This window comes from Rhinopithecus roxellana, chromosome 1, assembly GCF_007565055.1.
Source record: "Rhinopithecus roxellana isolate Shanxi Qingling chromosome 1, ASM756505v1, whole genome shotgun sequence".
NCBI lineage: Eukaryota > Metazoa > Chordata > Mammalia > Primates > Cercopithecidae > Rhinopithecus > Rhinopithecus roxellana.
Window position 1 is genome coordinate 201,896,441 of NC_044549.1, and position 23,856 is coordinate 201,920,296.

At 45.9% G+C, this 23,856-nt stretch overlaps 1 protein-coding gene across 1 annotated transcript in view; it reads left to right on the forward strand.

Moving 5' to 3' along the window:
• Nucleotides 1–12,741: 12,741 nt before the first annotated feature.
• The window catches only part of ZNF589 (zinc finger protein 589), a 28,826-nt gene continuing 17,711 nt past the window's right edge, over nucleotides 12,742–23,856 (forward strand). The window contains 2 exon segments of the mRNA XM_030936565.1: nucleotides 12,742–12,930; nucleotides 18,159–18,211. Of these exon segments, the coding sequence (XP_030792425.1) occupies nucleotides 12,876–12,930; nucleotides 18,159–18,211 (108 nt within the window). The 5' untranslated portion in view covers nucleotides 12,742–12,875.

Below are 23,856 nucleotides of genomic sequence, written 5' to 3' on the forward strand. Positions count from 1 at the left end.
TGGGTTCAAGTGATTCTCCTGCCTCAGTCTCCTGAGTAGCTGGGACTATAGGTGCGTGCCATCACGCCTGACTAATTTTTTGCATTTTTAGTAGAGACAGGGTTTCTTCGTATTAGCCAGGATGGTTTCGATCTCCCGACCTCGTGATCTACCTGCCTTGAACTCCCAAAGTGCTGGGATTATAGGTGTGAGCCACCTTTCCCGGCCTAATTTTGTATTTTTAGTAGAGATGGGGTTTCTCCATGTTGGTCGGGCTGGTCTTGAACTTCTGACCTCAGGTGAACCACTAGCCTCCTAAAGTGTTGTGATTACAGGCCTGCGCTACCGTGTCTGACCTTGATTTTGAGCTTTAAATAAGCGGAATGATATGATACATATTCTTTTTGCCTGGCTTCTCTCTCTTCATATTATGTTGGTGAGATCACCTCTGTTGATGATGAGAGGTAGGGATCGAGTTTCTTTTTTTCTTTTTTCATATGGATATCCAATTGACCCAGCACTTTTTTATTGAAATAATTATTTCCCAACCCTGACATATTTTTTAAATACTGTTTTATTTTCTGATTATAAAATCAAGACACATGTCAAGCATGGTGATATGTGTTTGTGGTCCCAGCTACTTGGGAGGCTGAGGCAGGAGGGTCACTTGAGCTCAGGAGTTTTAGAACAGCCTGGGTAACATAGTGAGACCCCCATCTCTAAAATTTTTTTTTTTTTTTTTTTTTACGTGAAAGACTTTAAAATTTATTTTAAATGGCTTACAAAGAATAGTGGTTATATTTATAGAACATTTTATAAAACAGTCATGATTTACACTTGCAACACCAACAAAAGCTTCTTGAAAATAAAAGTGCCGGGCGCGGTGGCTCAAGCCTGTAATCGCAGCACTTTGGGAGGCCGAGACGGGTGGATCACGAGGTCAGGAGATCAAGACCATCCTGGCTAACACCGTGAAACCCCGTCTCTACTAAAAATACAAAAAACTAGCCGGGCGAGGTGGCGGGCGCCTGTAGTCCCAGCTACTCGGGAGGCTGAGACAGGAGAATGGCGGGAACCCGGGAGGCGGAGCTTGCAGTGAGCTGAGATCTGGCCATTGCACTCCAGCCTGGGCAACAGAGCAAGACTCCATCTCAAAAAAAAAAAAAAAAAAAAAAAAAAATTAAAATAAAAGTTTACCTAAAGTAAAATTGGTGGCTGGGTTTGGTGACTCACGCCTGTAATTCCAGCACTTTGGGAGGCTAAGGTGGGAGGATCACTGGAGTTCAAGACCAGACTGGATGACATAGCAAGTCCTCGTTTATATTGAAAAAATAAAAAATAAAATAAGGCGTGGCATGCACCTGTAGTCCCAGCTACTCTGGAAGCCGAGGTGGGAGGATTTCTTGAGCCTGGGAGATTGAGGCTGCAGTAAGCATCAATGGCACCACTGCACTCAAAAAAAAATTCAATAACTGCAATAAACTTTTAAGTGTAATCAAATGAGTTCAATTCAACTGTCATGTTAAGACACCTTGAATTCTTTTGATTTTCTAGTTCCAATTTCTAGCTTTAATATCTTCACCTGTTAAAAAGAAGACAGCAATAAGTAACATCTTAGGGTAGAAAGCAGTTATTTCAAAAGAAAAATAGTTTGAGATCCTAAAATGTAAGTATTAGAAATAATTAACTTTCTTTTAGAAAGCTTTAAAGAAATGGTATTGATTTTTATTCTTACAGTGTATACATTTACACCTGATTTTAAGTAGCACACTAAATGATCCGCATTCCCTTGGAGAATGATGGTCACATGTCTCTCAAACAGTATTTTGAATGATATTCCTTAAATATTTTAAGGGTATCTGGAAAATTAATGTATCGGAAGAACTTTTTACACATTCGTTAAAATTTCAGCACCCTCTGTCTACTAAGATGTTTTACTGATTTCACTTTACATCTTATCTTTTTTTTGCAATCACTATTGTTCTTACCAGGAAAATCCCCAAGACACTTCCAAGAGTACCTGTATAATCCTGGATCTGATACCTGCAGTCAGCCTACACAAAGTCCTGGTGTTCCCAGGCTTCTCACTAGCCAATAATACAACCCTACAACTCAGCAAAGAAAAGCATGGGTTGGTTTTTTTTCCTAATGTTTAAATGAATGTAGTGCAAATACTTTTTTCACAACTTTGCTGTACCAAGAGGGCAAGTCTCCAGCTGCGTGGCTGATTATGACACAGTAAAAATTTCACTTTTATAACTAGTAATCCAAATGTTAATATTTTTGAAAATATGGTGACAAGTGTTTTTTAAAAAACTTTTAAAACTTAATTAGCTGGGAATGTCGTAGGTGGCTTTTCTAGTTGACTATTAAGTCACAGAAACACAACATATATTAACTACAAAACTAGTTTTGGTTTGAGTCAACATCCTGTACTTTAGCAAATCACAAAGTAGGGTTTAATACCAAGCCCACAGAAACTGCTTTTGACTAAAACATATAATTACGTCAAGTTCTACTTAGTAATACATATATACTGACTTATAATTTCAGCCTTCATTGAGCAAATAAACTTCAACGTGCTCAAAAGAAGAGACTATTGCCAAACTAAGCGATCTTACTGGGGAATTTGGTTACACTGGGTATTTCATCCCCAGTATATGGGGACAATCACCTATTCCTAAAGGTCTTTTTTTTTTTTTTTTTTTTTAATAGTTCAGTTCTCTTTGGGATGCCTTTCTTGACCACTCTCATGGCATGAAGCTTTTTCAAAAAATTAAGACACATTAAAAAGCCTTGACAATCCTGAGCATTGATCAAGTTGTGGAGGGTGGAGCCATCCTGGGGAGCCATTTGGAAGTACCTAATAAATATGAATATATGTACACCTGTGAACAAGCCATTCTGCCCCTTGGTCTACAGCATAGAGCAGCTGTTCTCCAGGTGTTGTCTGGGGAATCCCTGGGGGCAACGTGAGACTTTCAGTGGGTCTGTGAGGTAAGGTATATTTTTTTCTCTCTAAATAGCTTATAAGTGGAGTTTTGGAGACTATGTGGTATCTGATATCTTTGGGGAACAGCTTCAACACAACATCCTGGTGACCTTGCACATATCCACATAGGCCATGCAGGCAAGTTTTGAACCACAGTTTTTGTTTGTTTTTTTTTTCTTTTTGAGATGGAGTTTTGCTCTGTTGCCCAGGCTGGAGTGCTGTGGCATGGTCTCGGCTCACTGCAACCTCCGCCTCCCAGGTTCAAGTGATTCTCCTGCCTCAGCCTCCCAAGTAGCTGGGATTACAGGTGCCTGCCACCACGCCGAGCTGATTTTTTAGTATAGACGGGGTTTCACTATGTAAGCCAGGGTGGTCTTGAACCCTGACCTCAGGTGATGCACCCACCTCAGCCTCTCAAAGTGCTGGGATTATAGGCGTAAGCCACCATGTCCAGCTTGAACCACAGTTAATCTGAATCTTGGCAGAATTCCCTGTGGTCCTTCCTGGGACGTGAGAGCCTAGAACCTTGTGAGGAGGTGCTCCCCTAGGCCTCTTCCAGCTTGCCTCCCTGCATCTCCTGGGAGGGTTCTGGTGAGATATGTGGCTTTCTGCCTTGGCCCTTTAGGGTTTAGTTGTATACTCTAAAACCACTTAACCAGCCGGGCATGGTGGCTCACGCCTATAATCCCAGCACTTTAGGAGGCCGAGGTGGGTGGATTACCTGAGGTCAGGAGTTCGAAACCAGCCTTGCCAACATGGCGAAACCCCGTCTCTACTAAAAATACAAAAATAAGCCTGGCATGGTGGTACATGCCTGCAATCCCAGATATTCGGGAGGCTGAGGCAGGAGAATTGCTTGAACCTGGGAGGCAGAGGTTGCAGTGAGCCGAGATTGTGCCACTGCCCTCCAGCCTGGGAGACAGAGCAAGACTCTGTCTCAAAAAAAAAAAAAAAAAAAAATTAATTAATTAGACAAAAATGGCTGGGCACGATGGCTTATGCCTGTAATCCTAGCACTTTGGGAGGCCGAGGGGGGAGCGGATCATTTGAGGTCAGGAGTTCGAGACCAGCCTGGCCCACATGGTGGAACCTTGTCTCTGCTAAAAATACAAAAATTGGCTGGGCATGGTGTCATGCGCCTGTAGTCCCAGCTACTCAAAAGACTGAGGCAGGAGAATCGTTTGAACCTGGGAGGTGGAGGTTGCAGTGAGCAGAGATCGTGCCATTACACTCCAGGCTGGGTGACAGAACGAGACACCATCTCAAAAATAAATAAATAAATAAATAAAATAAAAATAAAACCACTTGACCATCTCAGACACTTAAAACCAACAGTAAGTGCAAAACTATGCCTACTGGTGCATGCATATTCCCTGATCTCTCTATTGTTCTCACTCCAGGTCTCAGCTGCTTTAAGGAATAAAAACCTCCCTGGGGGCCTGCCTCCTCTGCATTGCCCTGCATTCCCTAAACTCCCAGCTGAGGAGACAGGTGGTCTCCTGGCAGCTGCAGTGCCTATGTAAAACTGTGTTTTTGCCAAAAAAAAAAAAAAAAAAAGCACTTGATAGAGTTTGGACAAAACTTGCAGTGCAGAGAAAAAAAGTCAAGGTAACTATGTGATTTGGGTGGATTCATTGTATGTGAGAATGTATAATTGGTATTAACAGTGTATTACATCTTTGAACCTTAAATGCTCATAAAATGTTAGAGAAAATTGCTTTGGTGTCCAATGCTTTCACTGTATAAATGATGTTCTGTTAATTGGCAAGCCAGAAATGTCTACTTTCTGTGTTAATAGCAGTCAGCATGGCTGACTGGTAAACCCCAAAAAAACTCAGAGGACTGATTGCCAATTAAAGTTTCTTGAAACAACATGGGTGGATTCACAAAGCTAATCTCTCCGGCAGTCAAAGAACAATTGCTGCCTCTTACAAAGTAAGAACTCTATGTTCCCAGCACTAACACTGCTGCTGCGTGCCAAACTTGTAACTCCTGTTGAAAGCAGGCCCATTTATCTTCTAGTGAAAAACAGGCCACACTACACAGGACTCTGGCCCCACCTGCATCTGCAGAGATCTTTGACCCCCACCCCCTCCAGGCTAACGGCTCTACTTTTCTTACCAGGTTTTTTCTTTATTCAGGTTTTAAAGTGTTTCAGTCCATTCAGCTGACCCTGGCCCCACTGTGGCCCTTGAAATTAATCTGTTATGTTTTATTTGACGGACATTTCACAGACCCAAGTAGCTGATCCTGCTGAATGTATTGTGAAAATAGATGCTTTCAGTATAATGATATTTGTCCCGACTTTAAGGGATGCTCCCAATGGGGAAAGGCCATAGTTAGGACAGTGGCAGTGGGACAAGTACACAACTGGGAGCCCACCAGGCCACATGATGGCAGTAAAGCAGCATAGAATACAAGGCTGGGAGGGTGGGGTGGCACTCTACCCACGAAAGAGCCAGGAGAGGCAGAAGTGCTAAAGGAAACCCGACACCCTAGGTGGACTGCCCTCCCACTCGGCCAATTAGTCCCGAAGAGCCTTAACATTAAAAGTGTGGGTGAGGTGACTGGTAAGTATGCAGACTGGAGCCTGTAGCAAAAAGATGTAGCCGCTAAGCAATGGGCCCCTTGTGGACCTGGAGAAAGCATTTGTCTGATGCCACTACCAGGTATATCCTTTTTGAGAGGAAATTATTGGCTCGTTATTGGCTGTTAGTGGACACTGAGAAATTAACAAAGCAACAGCAGGTGTTATTATGCCCTGACATCCATGAGAGGGTCAAAAATGAAAACACCAACAAAACGGATTTTTCCCAGAAAGGAAATAAACTAAGAGTGTGGCAGGAAGAGCCTCAGACAAAACCTCTCACACACTGAGTTGAGGAAGGAAAGGGTTTTATTCGGCCAGAGCGTCTGCAGACTTATGTTGTAAAAAACCGAGCTCCCAGAGTGAGCAATTCCTGTCCTTCTTAAGGACTCAAAACTCTAAGGGGGTCCACATGAGAGGGTCGTGAACGATTGAGCAAGCAGCAGGTACATGATGGGGGGTGGGGAGGGTGGGCGGAGGGGGGGCACTGCATGCACCAGTAATCAGAACGTAACAGAACAGGACAGGGATTTTCATGATGCTTTTCCATACAATGTCTAAATCTATAGATAACACAAGCAGTTAGGTCAGGGGTTGATTTTTAACTATCAGGCCCAGGGCGTGGCGCCAGGCTGTCTGCCTGTGGATTTCATTTCTGCCTTTTAGTTTTTACTTCTTTTTTCTTTGGAGGCAGAAATTGGGCATAAGACAATATGAGGGGTGGTCTCCTCCCTTAAGAGTTTAACACGTGCAGGAAAAAGTGGCTAGTCACCTTCTAGATATGGCTGTCTCAAATGTGGGGGTCTGTGCCAGAGCTTCTTGGGGACTTTGGTATACCACTGTTTCTGAAAATGCCTGGGCCTGATTCAGGGACACATCTGCTCTGTTAAAGGCTGATGGGGTGCACTGGGCCATTGCAGCTGTTCAGCCTCAAGGAAATCTGTTTGTTTTTTTTTTTTTGTTTGAGACGATGTTTCGCTCTTCTTGCCTAGGCTGGAGTGCAATGGCATGATCTCAGCTCACAGCAACCTCTGCCTCCTGGGTTCAAGCAATTCCCCTGCCTCAGCCGCCCGAGTAGCTGGGATTACAGGCATGAACCACCACACCTGGCTAATTTTGTATTTTTAGTAGAGATGGGATTTCACCATGTTGGTCAGGCTGGTCTTGGACTCCTGATGTCAGGTGATCCACCCGCCTCAACCTCCCAAAGTACTGGGATTACAAGCGTGAGATCCTGCGCCTGGCCGGAAATCTGTTTTCAACTGCAATGGAAAAGGGGAGAAAGAGTGAGAGAGAAAGCAGAGCTCTGGGTTGTGGTGTTTGCTCTGGAAAATATCTCCTACAATTCATCTTAACATTTTCACTGACTGGTGGGCAGTAGCCGATGGACTGGCAATGTGGTCTGGTGCCTGGCAGTGGGGCAACTTGATGATTTAGTCTCAAAGACTGAAGTCTTTGTAGGGATGAACATTATGGCAGCAGACTGCACTGGACCCACAGCCCCGTTCATGACTCCTGTGGCTGCCCATGAAAAACGACCATTCAAAGATGAACATCAATGGAATCTACAAGTTAATCAGACCTGTGCTGGCCAAGTAAGGACCATGGCCTCGTGGACATACCAGCACACAAGGCATGGTAATCCATCTGCAACTCAGGACTGCACCCCCAAATTAGACCTAGTGATTCCAGCACGGGAGGCCAAGGAAGTCTGGCAAGTGTGCCTGACTGCCAGCTACACAGTTGGGTGACAAAGGGAACTCCAGGGTACATAACCAGGGGTTTATCCCTGTCTGCACAGTAGTCATGGGCCAGACTATTCGAGGACTCTTAGATGGACTATGTTATATATTTAGATTCCCTGAACACATCTAATCAACAATGGTGCTACCTTTACAGTAAAAAGTACCCTGGAGGCCGGGAGCTGTGGCTAACACCTGTAATCCCAGCCCTTTGGGAGGCCAACGTGGGTGGAACACCTGAAGTCAGGAGTTTGAGACCAGCCTGACCAACATGGCAAAACCCCATCTCTACTAAAAATACAAAAATCAGCCGGGTGCAGTGGTGGGTGCCTGTAGTCCCAGTTACTCGGGAGGTGAAGGCAAGAGAATCGCTTGAATCCAGGAGACAGAGGTTGCAGTGAGCCAAGATTGCACCACTGCACTCCAGGCTGGGTGACAGATTGAGACTCTGTCTCAAAAAAACAAAACAAAACAAAACAAAACGCAAAACTCTCCATAGTGGTGATAAAAAGTTGCATTGCCTGACTTTTTGCTGGCCTTTTGAGGTGAGGGTATGTGCAGTTATCAAGCTCTTGCTGGGTCAGGATGACTAATAAAGATTTTTTTTTTTTTTTTTGGAGACATAAGTTTGCTCTTGTCACCCAGGTTGGAGTGCAGTGGCTCAATCTTGGCTCACTGCAACCTCCTTCTCCTGGGTTCAAGCGATTCTCCTGCCTCCGCCTCTCGAATAGCTGGGATTACAGGCACCGGCCACCACACCCAGCTAAGTTTTGTATTTTTGCAGAGACGAGGTTTCCCCATGTTGGCCAGGCTGGTCTCAAACTCCTGACCTCAGGTGATCCACCCGCCTTGGCCTCCCAAAGTGCTGGGATTACAGGCGTGAGCCAGCGTGCCCAGCCTCCTTATGAGGGTTTTGATTAGGTATGTGGCTTTCTGCTCTGCCTCCCCAGGGTACAGCTGTAGGCTATAAAGTTGCTCAATTGCAGTCTAGAATTGGCTCCTCAGCAACAGGCTGTCCTATCATTTGTGACGCAGTCATCTGGTCCCTTTTGTTTTGGTGTCACTTAGTATAAAGGCCGCAAGGAGTTCACGCCTTTGGCACTTTTCCTTTTGCTGTCTATATGAGTAATAAAATGTTAAAATTGAAGAAAGTTTCACTGTTACTTAACCCATCAAATCTGTCAGGAGTTTGCTTGGTCCTCCTGCTATACAACAGCTTAACAGCTGTTACAACAGATTGGATGCAGAAGTAGATGGAAAATTCAGCTTATGTATTTATTTATTTATTTTGATGGAGTTTTAGCTCCTGTTGCCCAGGCTGAAATGCAATGGCACAATCTTGCTCACTGCAACCTCTGCCTCCCAGGTTCAATCCATTCTCCTGCCTCAGCCTTCTGAGTGGCTGGGATTACAGGCACACACCACCATGCCTGGCTAATTTTTTTGTGCTTTTAGTAGAGATGAGGTTTCACCATGTTGGCCAGGCTGGTCTCAAACTCCTGACTTCAGGTGATCCACCTGCCTCAGCCTCCCAAAGTGCTGAGATTACAGGCGTGAGCCACTGCACCCTCCCAGCTTCTTCTATTGAGTATTAAAGAATTTTGCAAAAATGTAAAATAATGCCTCTTTTGTTACTAAATTTTTTAAAGGAAAACATTTTCATAAAAATATTTATGTTAACAAGTAATGGGTTTATTAGTTTTCTTTTTTTTTTTTTTTTTTGAGACGGAGTCTCGCGCTGTCGCCCAGACTGGAGATCTCAGCTCACTGCAAGCTCCGCCTCCCGGGTTTACGCCATTCTCCTGCCTCAGCCTCCCGAGTAGCTGGGACTACAGGCGCCCGCCACGTCGCCCGGCTAGTTTTTTGTATTTTTTAGTAGAGACGGGGTTTCACCGTGTTAGCCAGGATGGTCTCGATCTCCTGACCTCGTGATCCGCCCGTCTCGGCCTCCCAAAGTGCTGGGATTACAGGCTTGAGCCACCGCGCCCGGCGGGTTTATTAGTTTTTAAAATGAATATATACATATATGAAATTTCTGCATTGAAATATCTAGTTTGTAAATAGTGATGAATTTAGCTCACACAAACAAAAGTATAACCACCCAATGGGTCCACCTTCCCTGCTGCCTAGACAGAGCCAATTTATCAAAGACAGGGAAATTGCAATAGAGAAAGAGTAATTTCAAGCAGAGCTGGCTGTGTGGAAGACCGGAGTTTTATTATTACCCAAATCAGTCTCCCCAAAACCTCAGAGATCAAAATTTTTAAGGATAATTTGGTGGGAAGTTGGGGGGGGGGGCAGTGAATCGAGGGTGCTGATTGGTTGGCTAGTGGATGAAATCATAAGGAGTTGAAGCTGTTCTCTTACAATGAGTCAGTTCCTAGGTGGTGGCCACAGAACTGGTTGGCAGGTCCAGATGGGGTCATTCAGTTGTCAGAAATGCAAAAATCTGAAAAGACATCTCAAAAGGCCAATCTTAGGTTCACAATAGTGATGTTATCTTCAAGAGTAATTGGGGGCTGGGCGTGGTGGTGGCTCATACCTGGAATCCTACCACTTTGGGCAGCCAAGGTGGGAGGATCACCTGAGGTCAGGAGTTCAAGACCAGCCCGACCAACATGGAGAAACTCCGTCCCTCCTAAAAATACAAAATTAGCCGGGCGTGGTGGTGCATGCCTGTAATCCCGGCTACTTGGGAGGCAGAGGCAGGAGAATTGCTTGAACTCAGGAGGAGGAGGTTGCAGTGAGCGGAGATAGCGCCATTGCACTCCAGCCTGGGCAACAAGAGTGAAATGCTGTCTCAAAAAAACAAAAAAACAAACAAAAAACAAATCCAAAAATATTAGCTGGGTATGGTGGTGCGTGCCTGTAATCCCAGCTCCTCAGGAGGCTGAGGCAGGAGAATCGCTTTGTAGCAGGACGAGCAGTAGAGAAAACTCCTCAGACACCAAGTTAAAGAAGGAAGGGGTTTATTCGGCCAGGGGCATCGGCAAGACTTCTGTCTTAAGAGCCGAGCTCCCTGAGTGAGCAATTCCTGTCCCTTTTAAGGGCTCACAACTCTAAGGGGGTGCATGTGAGAGGGTCATGATTGATTGAACAAGCAGGGGGTACGTGACTGGGGGCTGCATGCACCAGTAATTAGATCAGAACAAAACAAGATAGGGATTTTCACAGTGCATTTCTATACAATGTCTGTAATCTATAGATAACAGAACCAATTAGGTCAGAGGTCGATCTTTAACTACCAGGCCCAGGGTGTGGCGCCGGACTGTCTGCTTGTGGATCTCATTTCTGCCTTTTAGTTTTTACTTCTTTCTTTGGAGGCAGAAATTGGGCATAAGACAATATGAGGGGTGGTCTCCTCCCTTAGCCTGAACCCAGGAGAGGGAGGTTGCAGTGAGCCGAGATCGCGCCACTGCACTCTAGCCTGGGTGAGAGTGAGACTCCGTCTCCCTTCCCCTAAAAATAAAAAGTAATTGGGGAAGTTGTGCTTCTTAGGGCCTCTGGAATAATGGCTGGTAATATTTAGAATTCCAGCCCCTCTCATCCTAATTTGGTGGCTGGTGGCCTTTCATTCATTTTACAAGAACAGTTTAGCCCTTGGGAAGGGCTGTTATTTAAACTATAAACTGAATTTCTTCCCAAGGCTAGTTCGGCCTATGCCCAGGAGTGGACAAAGACAGTTTAGAGGTTGAAAGGAAGATAAGGTGGGTTAGGTCTGATATCTTCTACTGTCATTGATAAGGCTCTGATAACTGGAGGAACACCAGGGTCCTTGGTCTCTGATAGGATTAACAACACAGACACACGTGGAGTGGTTTCAAGGAGCGAAAAGTTTAATAGGCAAGAAAGAAGGAAGGAAGATGAAAACAGCTCGTCCATAGAGACAGAGGGAGCGGAGATTCGAACAAAGAGTAAAGCACCATGTATGGAAAAGTGGCTGCTTATCTCGGGATGCTGGAGGAGGCGGTGTCTGGTTTCCATAGGGCTCAGGGGATTAGTTTGATCAGATGTGTCATTTACGTGGCAGCCAAAAACCTGGCCCTCCCACCCTAGCTTTTTAATATGCAAATGTAGAGCGACAGGAAGTTCTACTCACGTGGGAATATGTGGGGGGGTGGCCATGTTGCCAGGCACCTGTCAGAGCAAAGAAGAGGAGGGCGGGAATCGCCAGGTTTGGATGGCCTGCACAGTTTCTAATGGCCTGCGTTTGCATATCAAAGCTGCCATCCGGCTCTAGGATCCCAGGTTTTCCTGCTAGACAAGAAACCTTTCTGGGGCTGCTTTAAAAGAAACAAAAGGCTGGGCGTGGTGGCTCACGCCTGTAATCCCAGCACTTTGAGAGGCTGAGGCCGGTGGATCACGAGGTCAGGAGATGGAGACCATCCTGGCTAACACAGTGAAACTCCGTCTCTACTAAAAATACAAAAAATTAGCTGGGTGTGGTGGCGGGCGCCTGTAGTCCCAGCTACTCGGGAGGCTGAGGCAGGAGAATGGCGTGAACCTGGGAGGTGGAGCTTGCAGTGAGCCGAGATCGTGCCACTGCACTCCAGTCTGGGAGACACAGCGAGACTCCATCTCAAAAAAAAAAAAAAGAAACAAAAACTTCCCAAGGCCCCCTTTTCTTCTCTTTCTGCCTAAAATAATTTCTTAATAACTCCTATAACATCCGAATTTCCTTAGTTACAATGTTGCAAAGGCTGTTTCAAAAGCTCTTTGGGGTCTTCAGTAATTTTTAAGAGTGTAAAAGGATTTTAACAACAAAAAGTTTGGGAACCACTGTCCTAGGGAAGGTCTCCATGGATACGCATAAGTCTGTCCAATTGGAGTCCTGGTCTATTTCTTTTTCTTTTTTTTTTCTTTTTTTTTTGAGACGGAGTCTTGTTCTGTCGCCCAGGCTGGAGTGCAGTGGCACACGGTCTCTGCTCACTGCAAGCTCCGCTTCCCGGGTTCACGCTATTCTCCTGCCTCAGCCTCCCAAGTAGCTGGGACTACAGGCGCCTGCCACCACGCCCAGCTAATTTTTTGTATCTTTTTTAGTACAGACAGGGTTTCACCATGTTAGCCAGGATGGTCTCGATCTCCCTCTTGATCCGCCCGGTTGGCCTCCCAAAGTGCTGGGATTACAGGCTTGAGCCACCGCGCCCGGCCCGTCCTGGTCCATTTCTACATTAGACACCACACAGCAGTGAACACACAATGAACAGGTCAACACGTGTCATTATAGAACTGTGCAAAAGAGCTAGTAGCAGGCGTTCTTACGTTGTAAGTGTATTTATATAATGTTTACAACCATGGAAAACAACACTATATTTTGCTTATGGGTAACTGTGGTAAACACAACCCCAAATATTGCGCCCGAGAGGGACCTAGAGGGTCAAAGTGCGCCTCAGCATTTTCTCGCGCCCTGCACAAGTCGCATTCCACCCCGAGAATTACGCTTCCCGGCAGGCTGCGCGCCGCGCGGTGACGCACTTCCTCCAGTTGTGCTGCTTTCTTCTGGCGCCCCCAGTGGCCCGCGGTGCGCGTTCGAATCCGTTTCAGACACAGTGCTGCTACTTCGTTGGGTCCGTGCATGCGCGCGCAGATGTGGGCCCCGCGGGAACAGCTTCTGGGCTTGGCTACTGAAGGTGAGTCGGGGCAGCGAGACCGCCTCCCCCACCCGGTGCTCCAGCCGCAGGCGCCGTGCAGGCGTCGGCCGTATCCGCGAGAGTTGCACTAGGGGTGCGAGCTGTGTAAGGCGCTGACTACCCCTACGGCGGCTCTTACTCCCCTGGAGGGCCAGGTTCCTCCCTAGGTGTCCCTTACAGTCTCCACGGTGCTCACTCCACGACTCTTCGCCGGGCCTCCTGCACTTGTACACTCCGGCAGTCATTGGCCATTTATGGTTGTTGAGCATTTGAGATGTGCAGAGTGCAACTGAAGAACAGCATTTTATATTATTATATCATTTATTTTGAGACGGAGTCTCGTTCTGTCGTCCAGGTTGGAGTGCAGTGGCGCGATCTCTGTTCACTGCAACCTCCGTCTCCTGGGTTCAAGCAATTCTCTGCCTCAGCCTCCCGAGTAGCTGGGATCACAGGCGCCCTCCACCACGCCTGGCTAATTTTTGTATTTTTAGTAGAGACGGGGTTTCACCATGTTGGCCAGGCTGGAGTGCAGTGGGCGATCTCCGCTCACTACAACCTCTCTCCCCCAGGTTCCAGCGATTCTTCTGCCTCAACCTCCCAAGTGGCTGGAATTACAGGCACACGCCACCACGCCCGGCTATTTTTTTTGTATTTTTAGTAGAGACTGAGTTTCACCATGTTGGCCAGGCTGGTCTCGAACTCCTGACCCCAGATAATCCACCCGCCTCGGCCTCCCAAAGTGTTGGGATTACAGGTGTGAGTTACCGCGCCTGGCCCCAAATGACTTCCAACAGGAGCAGTCTAGAACAGGGCTGGGCAAACTTTTTGTGTTTGGTTTTTTTTAATAAACAGTGTCTCTCTATGTTGCCCAGGCTGGTCTCCCAACTCCTGGGCTCAAGGGATCCTCCCGCCTCGGTCTCCCAAACTGCTAGGATTACAGGCGTGAGCCACTACACCTGGTCTCGCAAATATTTTCTTTTAAAGGCCAGGTAGTAAATATTTCAGGCTTTGTAGGCCACAGGGCTAGTGGTCTGCTGGTGTGTGAAAGCAGCCGAAGACTATAGGTAAACGAATGAGCATTGCCGTGTTCCAATAAAACTTTCTTTATGGACATTGAAATTTGAACTTTGGCTGAGTGCAGTGGCTCACGCCTGTAATCCCAGCACTTTGGGGATGCCGAGGCGAATGGATCCGGTGAGCCCAGGAGTTCAAGACCAGCCTGGTGAACATGGCAACACCCCATCTCTACTTAAAAAAAAAAACAATTAGCTGGGCGTGGTGCCATACACCTGTAATCCCAGCTACTCTGAGGCTGAGGCGCAAGAATTGCTTGAACCTTGGAGGCAGAGGTTTCAATGAGCTGAGATCGTGTCACTACACTCCAGCTTGGGTAGCAGAATAAGGCTCTGTATATAAAAAAAAAAAGAACATTGAATTTCATGTATACTTTTCATTATGAAATATTCTTTTTGATTTTTTTTTTCCAGCCATTTAAAAATGTAAAAACTGGCCCAGCGTGGTGGCTCACGCCTATAATCCCAGCACTTTGGGAAGCTGAGGCTAGGATCACTTGAGCCCAGAAGTTTGAGACCAGCCTGGGCAACATAGTGAGACATCATCTTTATGTTAAAAATTTTTTTTTTTTCTTAAGTAAAGAGTATTCTTAGCCCTTGTGTGGTATAACAACAGGTGACAGGCTGGATTTGGCCTGTGTGTAGTTTGCCAAGCCATCGTCCAGCATGTAGCTGTTTGTCCTGTGTGGGAGCCCTTGTGCCTCCTTCCATCTACTCTTTGAGGGTAGTGGGCTTTGTCTCTGCCTACTGTGCCAAGACCAGTTCAATTGGATAGCAAAGCTAAATAAAGTAAAGACGGTGGGCCGGGTTGCAGTGACTCACATTTGTAATCACAGCACTTCGGGAGAATGAGGCGGGTGGATCACCTGAGGTCAGGAGTTCGAGACGAGCCTGGCCAACATAGTGAAACTCTGTCTCTACTAAAAATACAAAAATTAGCCGGGCTTGGTGGTGTGCGCTTGTAATCCCAGCAACTCAGAAGGCTGAGGCAGGAGAATTCAACCCAGGAGGTGGAGGTGGAGGTGGAGGTGGAGGTTGCAGTGAGCTGAGATCGTGCCACTGTACGCTTGGGCACCAAGAGCAGAAGTCTGTCTCAAAAAAAAAAAAAAAAAAAAGAAAAGAAAGTAAAGACAGTAACACTAAGTTGAACTTTAGAAGGAGAATAACTTTTCCCTCTTGTCGTGAGTGGCGAAGAAGGTGATTTGTGGTCACAGAGCTAGAAAGGTTCTTTGACTTCCCTAAGTGCTTTGCAGATGTGTCCAACATGGGCGGAGGCACCTGCTCCTGAGGTCCTGGAGTGTGCCTGTCATTCAGCACCTGTTCCCTTCTTGGAGGACTTCTTTGCCTTCCTGAATGATTTGCCTATGAGTGGTCTTATGCTGGGGAGAGGCACCTAAGGAGTAAGGGCAGAGCCGGGACTCAGGAGGTAGGATCCCTTAGTTCAGCTGTGTGAGGTTACTCTGTGTCCCTCAGTTTTTTCCCACCTGCTCAGTGGGATCAGAACCATCTATCCCTCTGGAAGGGCGAGGCTTAGATGGTCTTTTTTGCTGAAAACACTGAGGATTTGCCTCCTTGCCTTGTGCTTTGCTCAGATGTAGCCATTGGGAGTGGCCAAATCATGGTACTCAGTTTTTCTTCTTCTAAAACTTTAGAACTTGAAATAGTAAGATTGCTTTTTTTTTTCCTCCTGACTTTAGTCAGGAAAACAGTAACTTGGAAAATTACCCAAGACAGTTATCAAACAAGACTATAATTTTATATATTTTTAAAATTTTAAAATGCTGCTCCATTTACACAAAGATGTGCAGCTCTGGATAGATACATAATGTAGGCACATATTATGAGGCCAGGATGATGGTTTTCTAGGGCATGCAAGAGGAGAAATCGTATATATGTCTTTATTAAATCACTTGACACATTCTCATCAGCTTAGTACAAAAGCCAGAGTTGTTGTTGGGGTCTATTTAGAGTGTTTTTCCAGGGGTGATGATTTCAGCAGGAGTGATGTCATTATCACATTTAGGGCTTTTTTTTCTTGCAAACCCAAGAACAAGGCTACCCTTAGCCTAATTCCCCACAGTAACTGTACTATTACTCTCTGGGGAGCTCAAAAATAGATGGGACAAATTATAAGCTTCTTTTTTTTTTTCTTTGAGACGGAGTTTTCCATTCTCGTTGCCCAGGCTGGAGTGCAGTGGCGCGATCTCAGCCCACTGCAACCTCCTCCTCGCGGGTTCAAGTGATCCTTCTGCCTCAGCCTCCTAAGTAGCTGTGATTACAGGCGTGTGCCACCACACCTGACTAACTTTTGCATTTTTAGTAGAGATAGGGTTTTACCATGTTGGCCAGGCTGGTCTCAAACTACTTACCGCCCGCCTTGGCCTCCCGAAGTGCTGGAATTACAGGCATGAGGCACCGTGCAGAGCCTGGCCATTTTCTATGTATCTTATAAACATGTATGCCTTATCAGTATGTTCCTGTCTTTCACACTGGAATAAAGGGTGTCAAGGAGGAAGCTTCCGACTGCTGCTAAGACCCTCTTCCGCCTGAGAGGCACTCTCTTCCCCAGACTCTGTCCCTTCTACAAAGGCACAGGTCACAGGTTAGAAATACCACATCACAGTTCCTTTTCTGAACTTTCAGAATCAGTGACATTCAAGGATCAGGAAAACATTCTTCTTTCCCCTCAGCAAAGATATGGCAGGGAAGGCTGGGCACGGTGGCTCACGCCTGTAAAGCCCAGCATTTGGGAGGCCGAGGTGGGTGGATCACCTGAGGTCAGGAGTTCGAGACCAGCCTGGCCAACATGGTGAAACCCCGTCTCTACAAAAAATGCAAAAATTAGCCAGGTGTGGTGGTGCATGCCTGTAATCCCAGGGAAGTTGAGGTGGGAGGATCACTTGAGCCCAGGAGGTGGAGGTTTTAGTGAGCACAGATGGCGCCACTGCATTCCAGCCTGGGCAACAGTGAGACCCTGTCTCAATCAATCAATAAATTCCACAATGATTATTTTTATTATTAGAGGTGTGGGTCTCATTGTCGCCCAGGCTGGTCTTGAAGCTCTGGATTCAAGTGATCCTCCCACCTCAGCCTCACAAAGTGTTGGGATTACAGGTGTGAGCCACTGAAACCAGCCTGACACCTTTTTTTTTTTTTTTTTTTTTTTTTTTTGAGACGGAGTCTCGCTCTATCGCCCAGGCTGGAGTGCGGTGGTCGGATCTCAGCTCACTGCAAGCTCCGCCTCCCGGGTTTACACCATTCTCCTGTCTCAGCCTCCCGAGTAGCTGGGACTACAGGCGCCCGCCACCGCGCCCAGCTAGTTTTTTGTATTTTTTAGTAGAGACGGGGTTTCACGGTGTTAGCCAGGATGGTCTCGATCTCCTGACCTCGTGATCCACCCGTCTCGGCCTCCCAAAGTGCTGGGATTACAGGCTTGAGCCACCGCGCCCGGCCGGTTGACACATTTTTTAAAAATACATTTTTATTAAATCACAGACTTCTTTTTCATAAACTATTTTTGAGACAGAGTTTTGCTGTTGCCCAGGCTGGAGTACAGTGGTGTGATCTCTGCTCACTGGAACCTTCATCCCCTGGGTTCAAGCGATTCTCCTGCCACAGCTTCCTGAGTAACTGGGATTATAGGTGTGCACCACCATGCCTGGCTAATTTTTGTATTTTTAATGGAGATGGGGTTTCTTTGCCATATTGGTTAGATTGGTCTCAAACTCCTGACCTCAAGTGGTCTGCCTACCTTGGCCTCCCAAAGTTCTGGGATTATAGGTGCATGCCACTGTGCTCGGTCCATTTTCATAAATTAAAAAAAAAAAAAGTCTACCTGGAGACACATAACACATGGGGGAAATGATGCCTTGTCTCAACAGTTTTGCTGATTTTTAGGGTAGAAAAATGATGAGTGCTTACAGTTTACCTTACTACATTTGATTAAAATTAGTGTTTCTTTAAAAATGTAATAGGGAAGTGGTGCAGAGCATAGAGAAGTTGACTCAAGCATAAGGCAGGAGGTGCGAGGAGCTCGGGGTCTGGGTCGGCTGAGAAGGCTCAGGTGACCACAGTCAAGGCTCAGAGGGCTCTTGGGGATCCTCATGATGGGCCTGGTAGGCCTGGCTTCTCAAGACTGCTTCTTTCTTTCCCCAGCTCTGCCTGCCAAGGATTCTGCCCGGCCTTGGGAAGGGAAGCCTAGATATCTGGTGAGTTGGACCCACCTTTCTCTTTTCTGAAATGCTGGCTCATTTCTCAGAGAATGGGCTCATCTCTCTTTCTTGGGAAGGGAGGAAGTGATTAACATTTAAGTGGTTTATGCCTTGTGTTAGCCATTGTTCTAGGCATATTATAATGGTTTTTGTGTTTAATCTTCCTGTTTTTTGAACTTACACAAAAACATGACCAAGTTTAACATTAATTCAGAGTATTCTAAAATGTAATGGTAACTTTTTACAAAAACCTTGGGTTATTAAGATCCTAAAATGCACTATTAAAAGTTCCCTATTTCAACATTTGCACAAATAATTATAACACTTTAATAGTATCTAATAGTCTTATCTTGTACATTGGACCTCTTTTTCACATTTTATCATAGAAAACAAAGATGCGGCCAGGCGCGGTGGCTCAAGCCTGTAATCCCAGCACTTTGGGAGGCCGAGACGGGCAGATCACGAGGTCAGGAGATCAAAACCATCCTGGCTAACACGGTGAAACCCCGTCTCTACTAAAAAATATGAAAAACTAGCCGGGCGAGGTGGCCGGACGCCTGTAGTCCCAGCTACTCGGGAGGCTGAGGCAGGAGAATGGCGTGAACCCGGGAGGCAGAGCTTGCAGTGAGCTGAGATCGCGCCACTGCACTCCAGCCTGGGAGACAGAGCGAGACTCTGTCTCAAAAAAAAAAAAAAAAAAAGAAAAGAAAACAAAGATGCAAAGTGGAAAAAGAGTTAATGAACTCTTCTGTATCCTCATCCCACTTCAGCAATGATCAACTCATGGCCAGTTTTATTTCATCTCCATTCCCATTGGATTAAAGAAAGTCCAAGGCATCATACCATTTAATCCATAAATATTTCAGTCTCGTGTTTAAATCATTAACAGCTGTAGGAGATGGGTGGTGACGTCCCCATTTGAGAGATGAGATCTTCTGGTTTAGAGGGATTACATGATTTATGCACAGGGACATGCGAATGGCCAAATGGTAGAGTCAGGAATTAAATCCAGATTTCTCTGATCTCAAACCATTAATTTCTGTGATGCCTTCTTGACTGTTTTTTTTTTTCTCCTAGAAAACTGCCCAATGATAAAAGAACACATTTTCCAACTCTAGGAAATGGAGTTTTTTTTTTTTTTTTTTTTTTTTTTTTTTTAGGCGGAGTCTCGCTCTGTCGCCCGGACTGGAGTGCAGTGGCCGGATCTCAGCTCACTGCAAGCTCCGCCTCCCGGGTTTACGCCATTCTCCTGCCTCAGCCTCCCGAGTAGCTGGGACTACAGGCGCCCGCCACCTCGCCCGGCTAGTTTTTTTTGTATTTTTAGTAGAGACGGGGTTTCACCGTGTTAGCCAGGATGGTCTCGATCTCCTGACCTCGTGATCCGCCCGTCTCGGCCTCCCAAAGTGCTGGGATTACAGGCTTGAGCCACCGCGCCCGGCCTTTTTTTTTTTTTTTTGAGACAGAGTCTCGCTCTGTCACCCAAGCTGGAGTGCACTGGCCAGATCTCAGCTCACTGCAAGCTCCGTCTCCCGGGTTCACGCCATTCTCCTGCCTCAGCCTCCCGAGTAGCTGGGACTACAGGCGCCCGCCACCTTGCCCGGCTAGTTTTTTGTATTTTTTAGTAGAGATGGGGTTTCACCATGTTAGCCAGGGGGGTCTTGATCTCCTGACCTTGTGATCCGCCCGCCTCGGCCTCCCAAAGTGCTGGGATTACAGGCTTGAGCCACCGCGCCCGGCCGGGGTTATGTTTTTAGATGAAGAGCCCCATAGAGTTCACCCCCTTGTTCTGATGTTGCATATCCCTGTCCCCCAACCCTTATGGTCTTTTCTGTACCAGTAATTTAATTTATTGGTTTCTGGGCAGAGGACTATATGAGATTGTGGGAGCTAGCCAAATAGAGTTGTTAAATTCACTGTCCTTATTCTCAAAGATCCAAGATTCTTTGGGAAATGATGCATAGAGACAGGAAATTAATGACACTGGTAATAATTATGATGAAGACAGCTAAAACTGTAAAATAGTACAGGGAAAGACTAAATGTTAGCCTGTAGCTGTTAAAACAATGCACAGCCACAAAGAATGGTCTTAGGTTTGGATTGATAATCAAATTCATGGTATACAATGTTCTTTAAGCCTGCATTAAATTCACGTAGCTTCATGAAGGGATAGAGTATAGGAGACATAGCAGCCACACCATTCTTCTCAGGAGGTTTTGTGCCGGTCTCTGGGGCGGCTTCCAGGCCATAGGGGCCAAGCTTGATTGATACAGATGAGGGTGACTTGGGAGCAAAGTACTTCATTATCAGGGAAGCCACTGCCTTTATTTTCCTGTATTCCCTCAACCTTTTTTTTTTTTTTTGAGGCGGAGTTTCGCTCTTGTTGCCCAGGCTGGAGTGCAATGGTACAATCTCGGCTCACTGCAACCTCTACCTCCTGAGTTCAAGCAATTCTCCTGCTTCAGGATCCAGAGTAGCTGGGATTACAGGCACGCGGCACCACATCTGGCTAATTTCTGTATTTTTAGTAGAAACAGGGTTTCACCGTGTTGGCCAGGCTGGTCTTGAACTCCTGACCTCAGGTGATCTGCCCGCCTCGGCCTCCCAAAGTGCTAGGATTATAGGCATGAGCCACTGTGCCCAGCCCATCTTATGTTTTCATGCACTTCAGAGTAAGTTGCAGATCTCAATACATTTCACCTCTAAATACTTCAGCATGCATATTATTAAGTAGAATTCAATATTGTTTCTGATTTTTTCTGAGGTCAAATTTACATACAGTGAAATGCACAGATTTTGATTTTACCATTTGTTGAGTTCAGCACTTCTACAGCTATTTGTTAGCCATTCACAAAGCTTCCTTTTTGATGTGTCTATTCAAAGTTTTGACACATTTAAAACAATTTATGATTGACATATAATGTTTGTACCTTTTAATGGGGTACAATGTGATGTTTTGACACATGTAGACATTGTGTAATGATCAAATTGGGGTAATTAGTGTATCTATCACCTTAAACGTTTATCATTTTTTTGTGATGAGAACATTCAAAAACCTCTTTTCTAGCTATTTTGAAATATACAGTTCTGGCTGGGCATGGTGGCTCACACCTATAATGCCAGCGCTTTGGGAGGCAGAGATGGGCAGATCACCTGAGGTCAGTAGTTCGAGACCAGCCTGGCCAACATGGGGAAAACTCATCTCTACTAAAAATACAAAAATTAGCTGGGTGTGGTGGTGGGCGCCTGTAATCCCAGTTACTCAGGAGGCTGAGGCAGGAGAATTACTTGAGTTTGGGAGGTGGAGGTTGCAGTGAGCTGAGATCGAGCCACTGCACTCCAGCCCAGGCAACAGAGCAAGACTCCATCTCAAAAAAACAAAAAAAATACAATTTATTATTGTTAACGCTAAGCTTCCTATTTTACAATAGAACACCAGAACTTACTCCTTTTGTATAATGTAGTTCTGCACCTATTGACCAATCTCTCTCCTGCTTTCCTCTCCCTTCCCCTCTCCATCCTCTGGTAACTACTATTTTACTCTTTACTTTCTTTCTTTTTTTTTTTTTTTTTTACTTAAGTAGAGACGAGGTCTCACTATGTTGCCCAGGCTGGTCTCGAACTCCTGGATTCAAGCAGTCCTCCCACCTTGGACTCTCAAAGTGCTGGGATTACAGGTGTGAGCCATTGCACTTGGCCTACTCTCTACTTCTTTGAGAACAACTTTTCTTTTTTTTTGAGATAGAATCTCCCTCTGTTGCCCACGCTGGAGTACAGTGATGTGATCTTGGCTCACTGCAATCTGTCTCCTGGGTTCAAGCAATTTTCCTGCTTCAGCCTCCTGAGAAGTTGGGATTACAGGCATGCGACACCACGCCTGGCTAATTTTTGTATTTTTAGTAGAGACGTGGTTTCATCATGTTGGCCAGGCTGGTCTCGAACTCCTGACTTCAGGTGATCTGTCTGCCTCGGCCTCCTGAAGTGCTGGGATTATAGGCGTGAGCCACCGTGCCTGGCTCGTCTTCTGTCATGTGTTTGTTTCGTGAATATTTTGTTCTAACCTAGAGCCTACCTATTCCTTTTCTTAATATCTTTTGATGAGCAAGAGTTTTAAAATTTTGATGAAATTTGTTAAAACTATAAAATGGTTTTTTAAATATGAAATTTGGTCAACTTTTCTGTTTTATGTTTTTTGCTGTCTGTATGCTGTCAAAGAAATCTTCGCTTATCTCCAAGTTGTAAAGATTTTCTTCTAGAAACTATATAATTTTGGCCGGGCACAGTGGCTCACGCCCACAATCCTAGCTTTGGGAGGCCGAGGTGGGTGGATTGCTTGAGGTCAGGAGTTTGAGACCAGCATGGCCAACATGGTGAAATTCCATCTCTACTAAAAATACAAAAATTCGGCCGGGCGCCATGGCTGATGCCTGTAATCCTGGCACTTTGGGAGGCCGAAAGGGCCGGATCACCTGAAGTCAGTAGTTCAAGGCCTGCCTGGCCAGCATGGTGAAACCCCGACTCTACTAAAAATTAGCTGGGCGTGGTGGCACGCGCCTGTGGTTCCAGCTACTCGGGAGGCTGAGATAGGACAATCACTTGAACCTGGGAGGTGGAGGTTGCAGTGAGCTGAGATCACGCCACTGCACTCCAGCCTGGGTGACAGAGCAAGACTCCATCTCAAAAAAAGAAAAAAAAATTAGCTGGGCGTGGTGATGCGTGCCTGTAATCCCAGCTACTTGGGAGACTGAGGCAGGAGGATCGCTTGAACCTGGGAGGCAGAGGTTGCAGTGAGCCGAGATTGCACCAACATACTCCAGCCTGGGCAACAGAGTGAAACTCTGTCTCGAAAAAAAAGAAACTAAAAAAAAATCAACTTTAAGTTGAGGTGATTTTTAGGTTTTTTTGGTATGGTATGAGATAGGGATTGGTGTTCTGTATTTTTAAATTTGGGCATTCCGTTCTTCCAACACCGTTTTTGAAAAGACTTTCCTTCTTTCATTGAATTCCTTTGATACTTTTGTTAAAAATCAATTGTGGGGCCAGGCACAGTGGCTCATACCTGTAATCCTAGCACTCTGGGAGGTCAAGGCAGGTGGATCGCTTGAGCCCAGGAGTTCGAGACCAGCCTGGGCAACATGGCGAAGCCTCATCTTTACAAAAAGTACAAAAAATTAGCAGGAGTTGTTTGCCTGTAGTCCCAGCTATTTGGGAGGCTGAGGTGGGAGGATCACTTGAGCCTGGCAGGTTGAGGCTGCAGTGAGCCATGTTCGCACCACTGCACTCCAGCCTGGGTGATGGAGTGAGACCCTGTCTCAAAAAAAAAAAGAAAAATCAATTGTGGGTCTGTTTTCTGGGTGCTCTGTTCTGCTCCATTGAACTCTTCTCACATTTGTATTGTGCTCCTCACTAATGTAGCTTTATGGTAAGTCTTAAAAATCAGGTAGTGTAAGTCCTTAAATTTTATTATTATTATTATTATTATTATTTTGAGACAGAGTCTCACCTCTGTCTCCCCGGCTGGAGTGCAGTGACGCGATCTTGGCTCATTGCAACCTCCACCTCCCAGGTTCAAGTGATTCTCCTGCCTCAGACTCTTTAGTAGCTAGGACTACAGGCATGTGCCGCCACGCATGGCTAATTTTTTG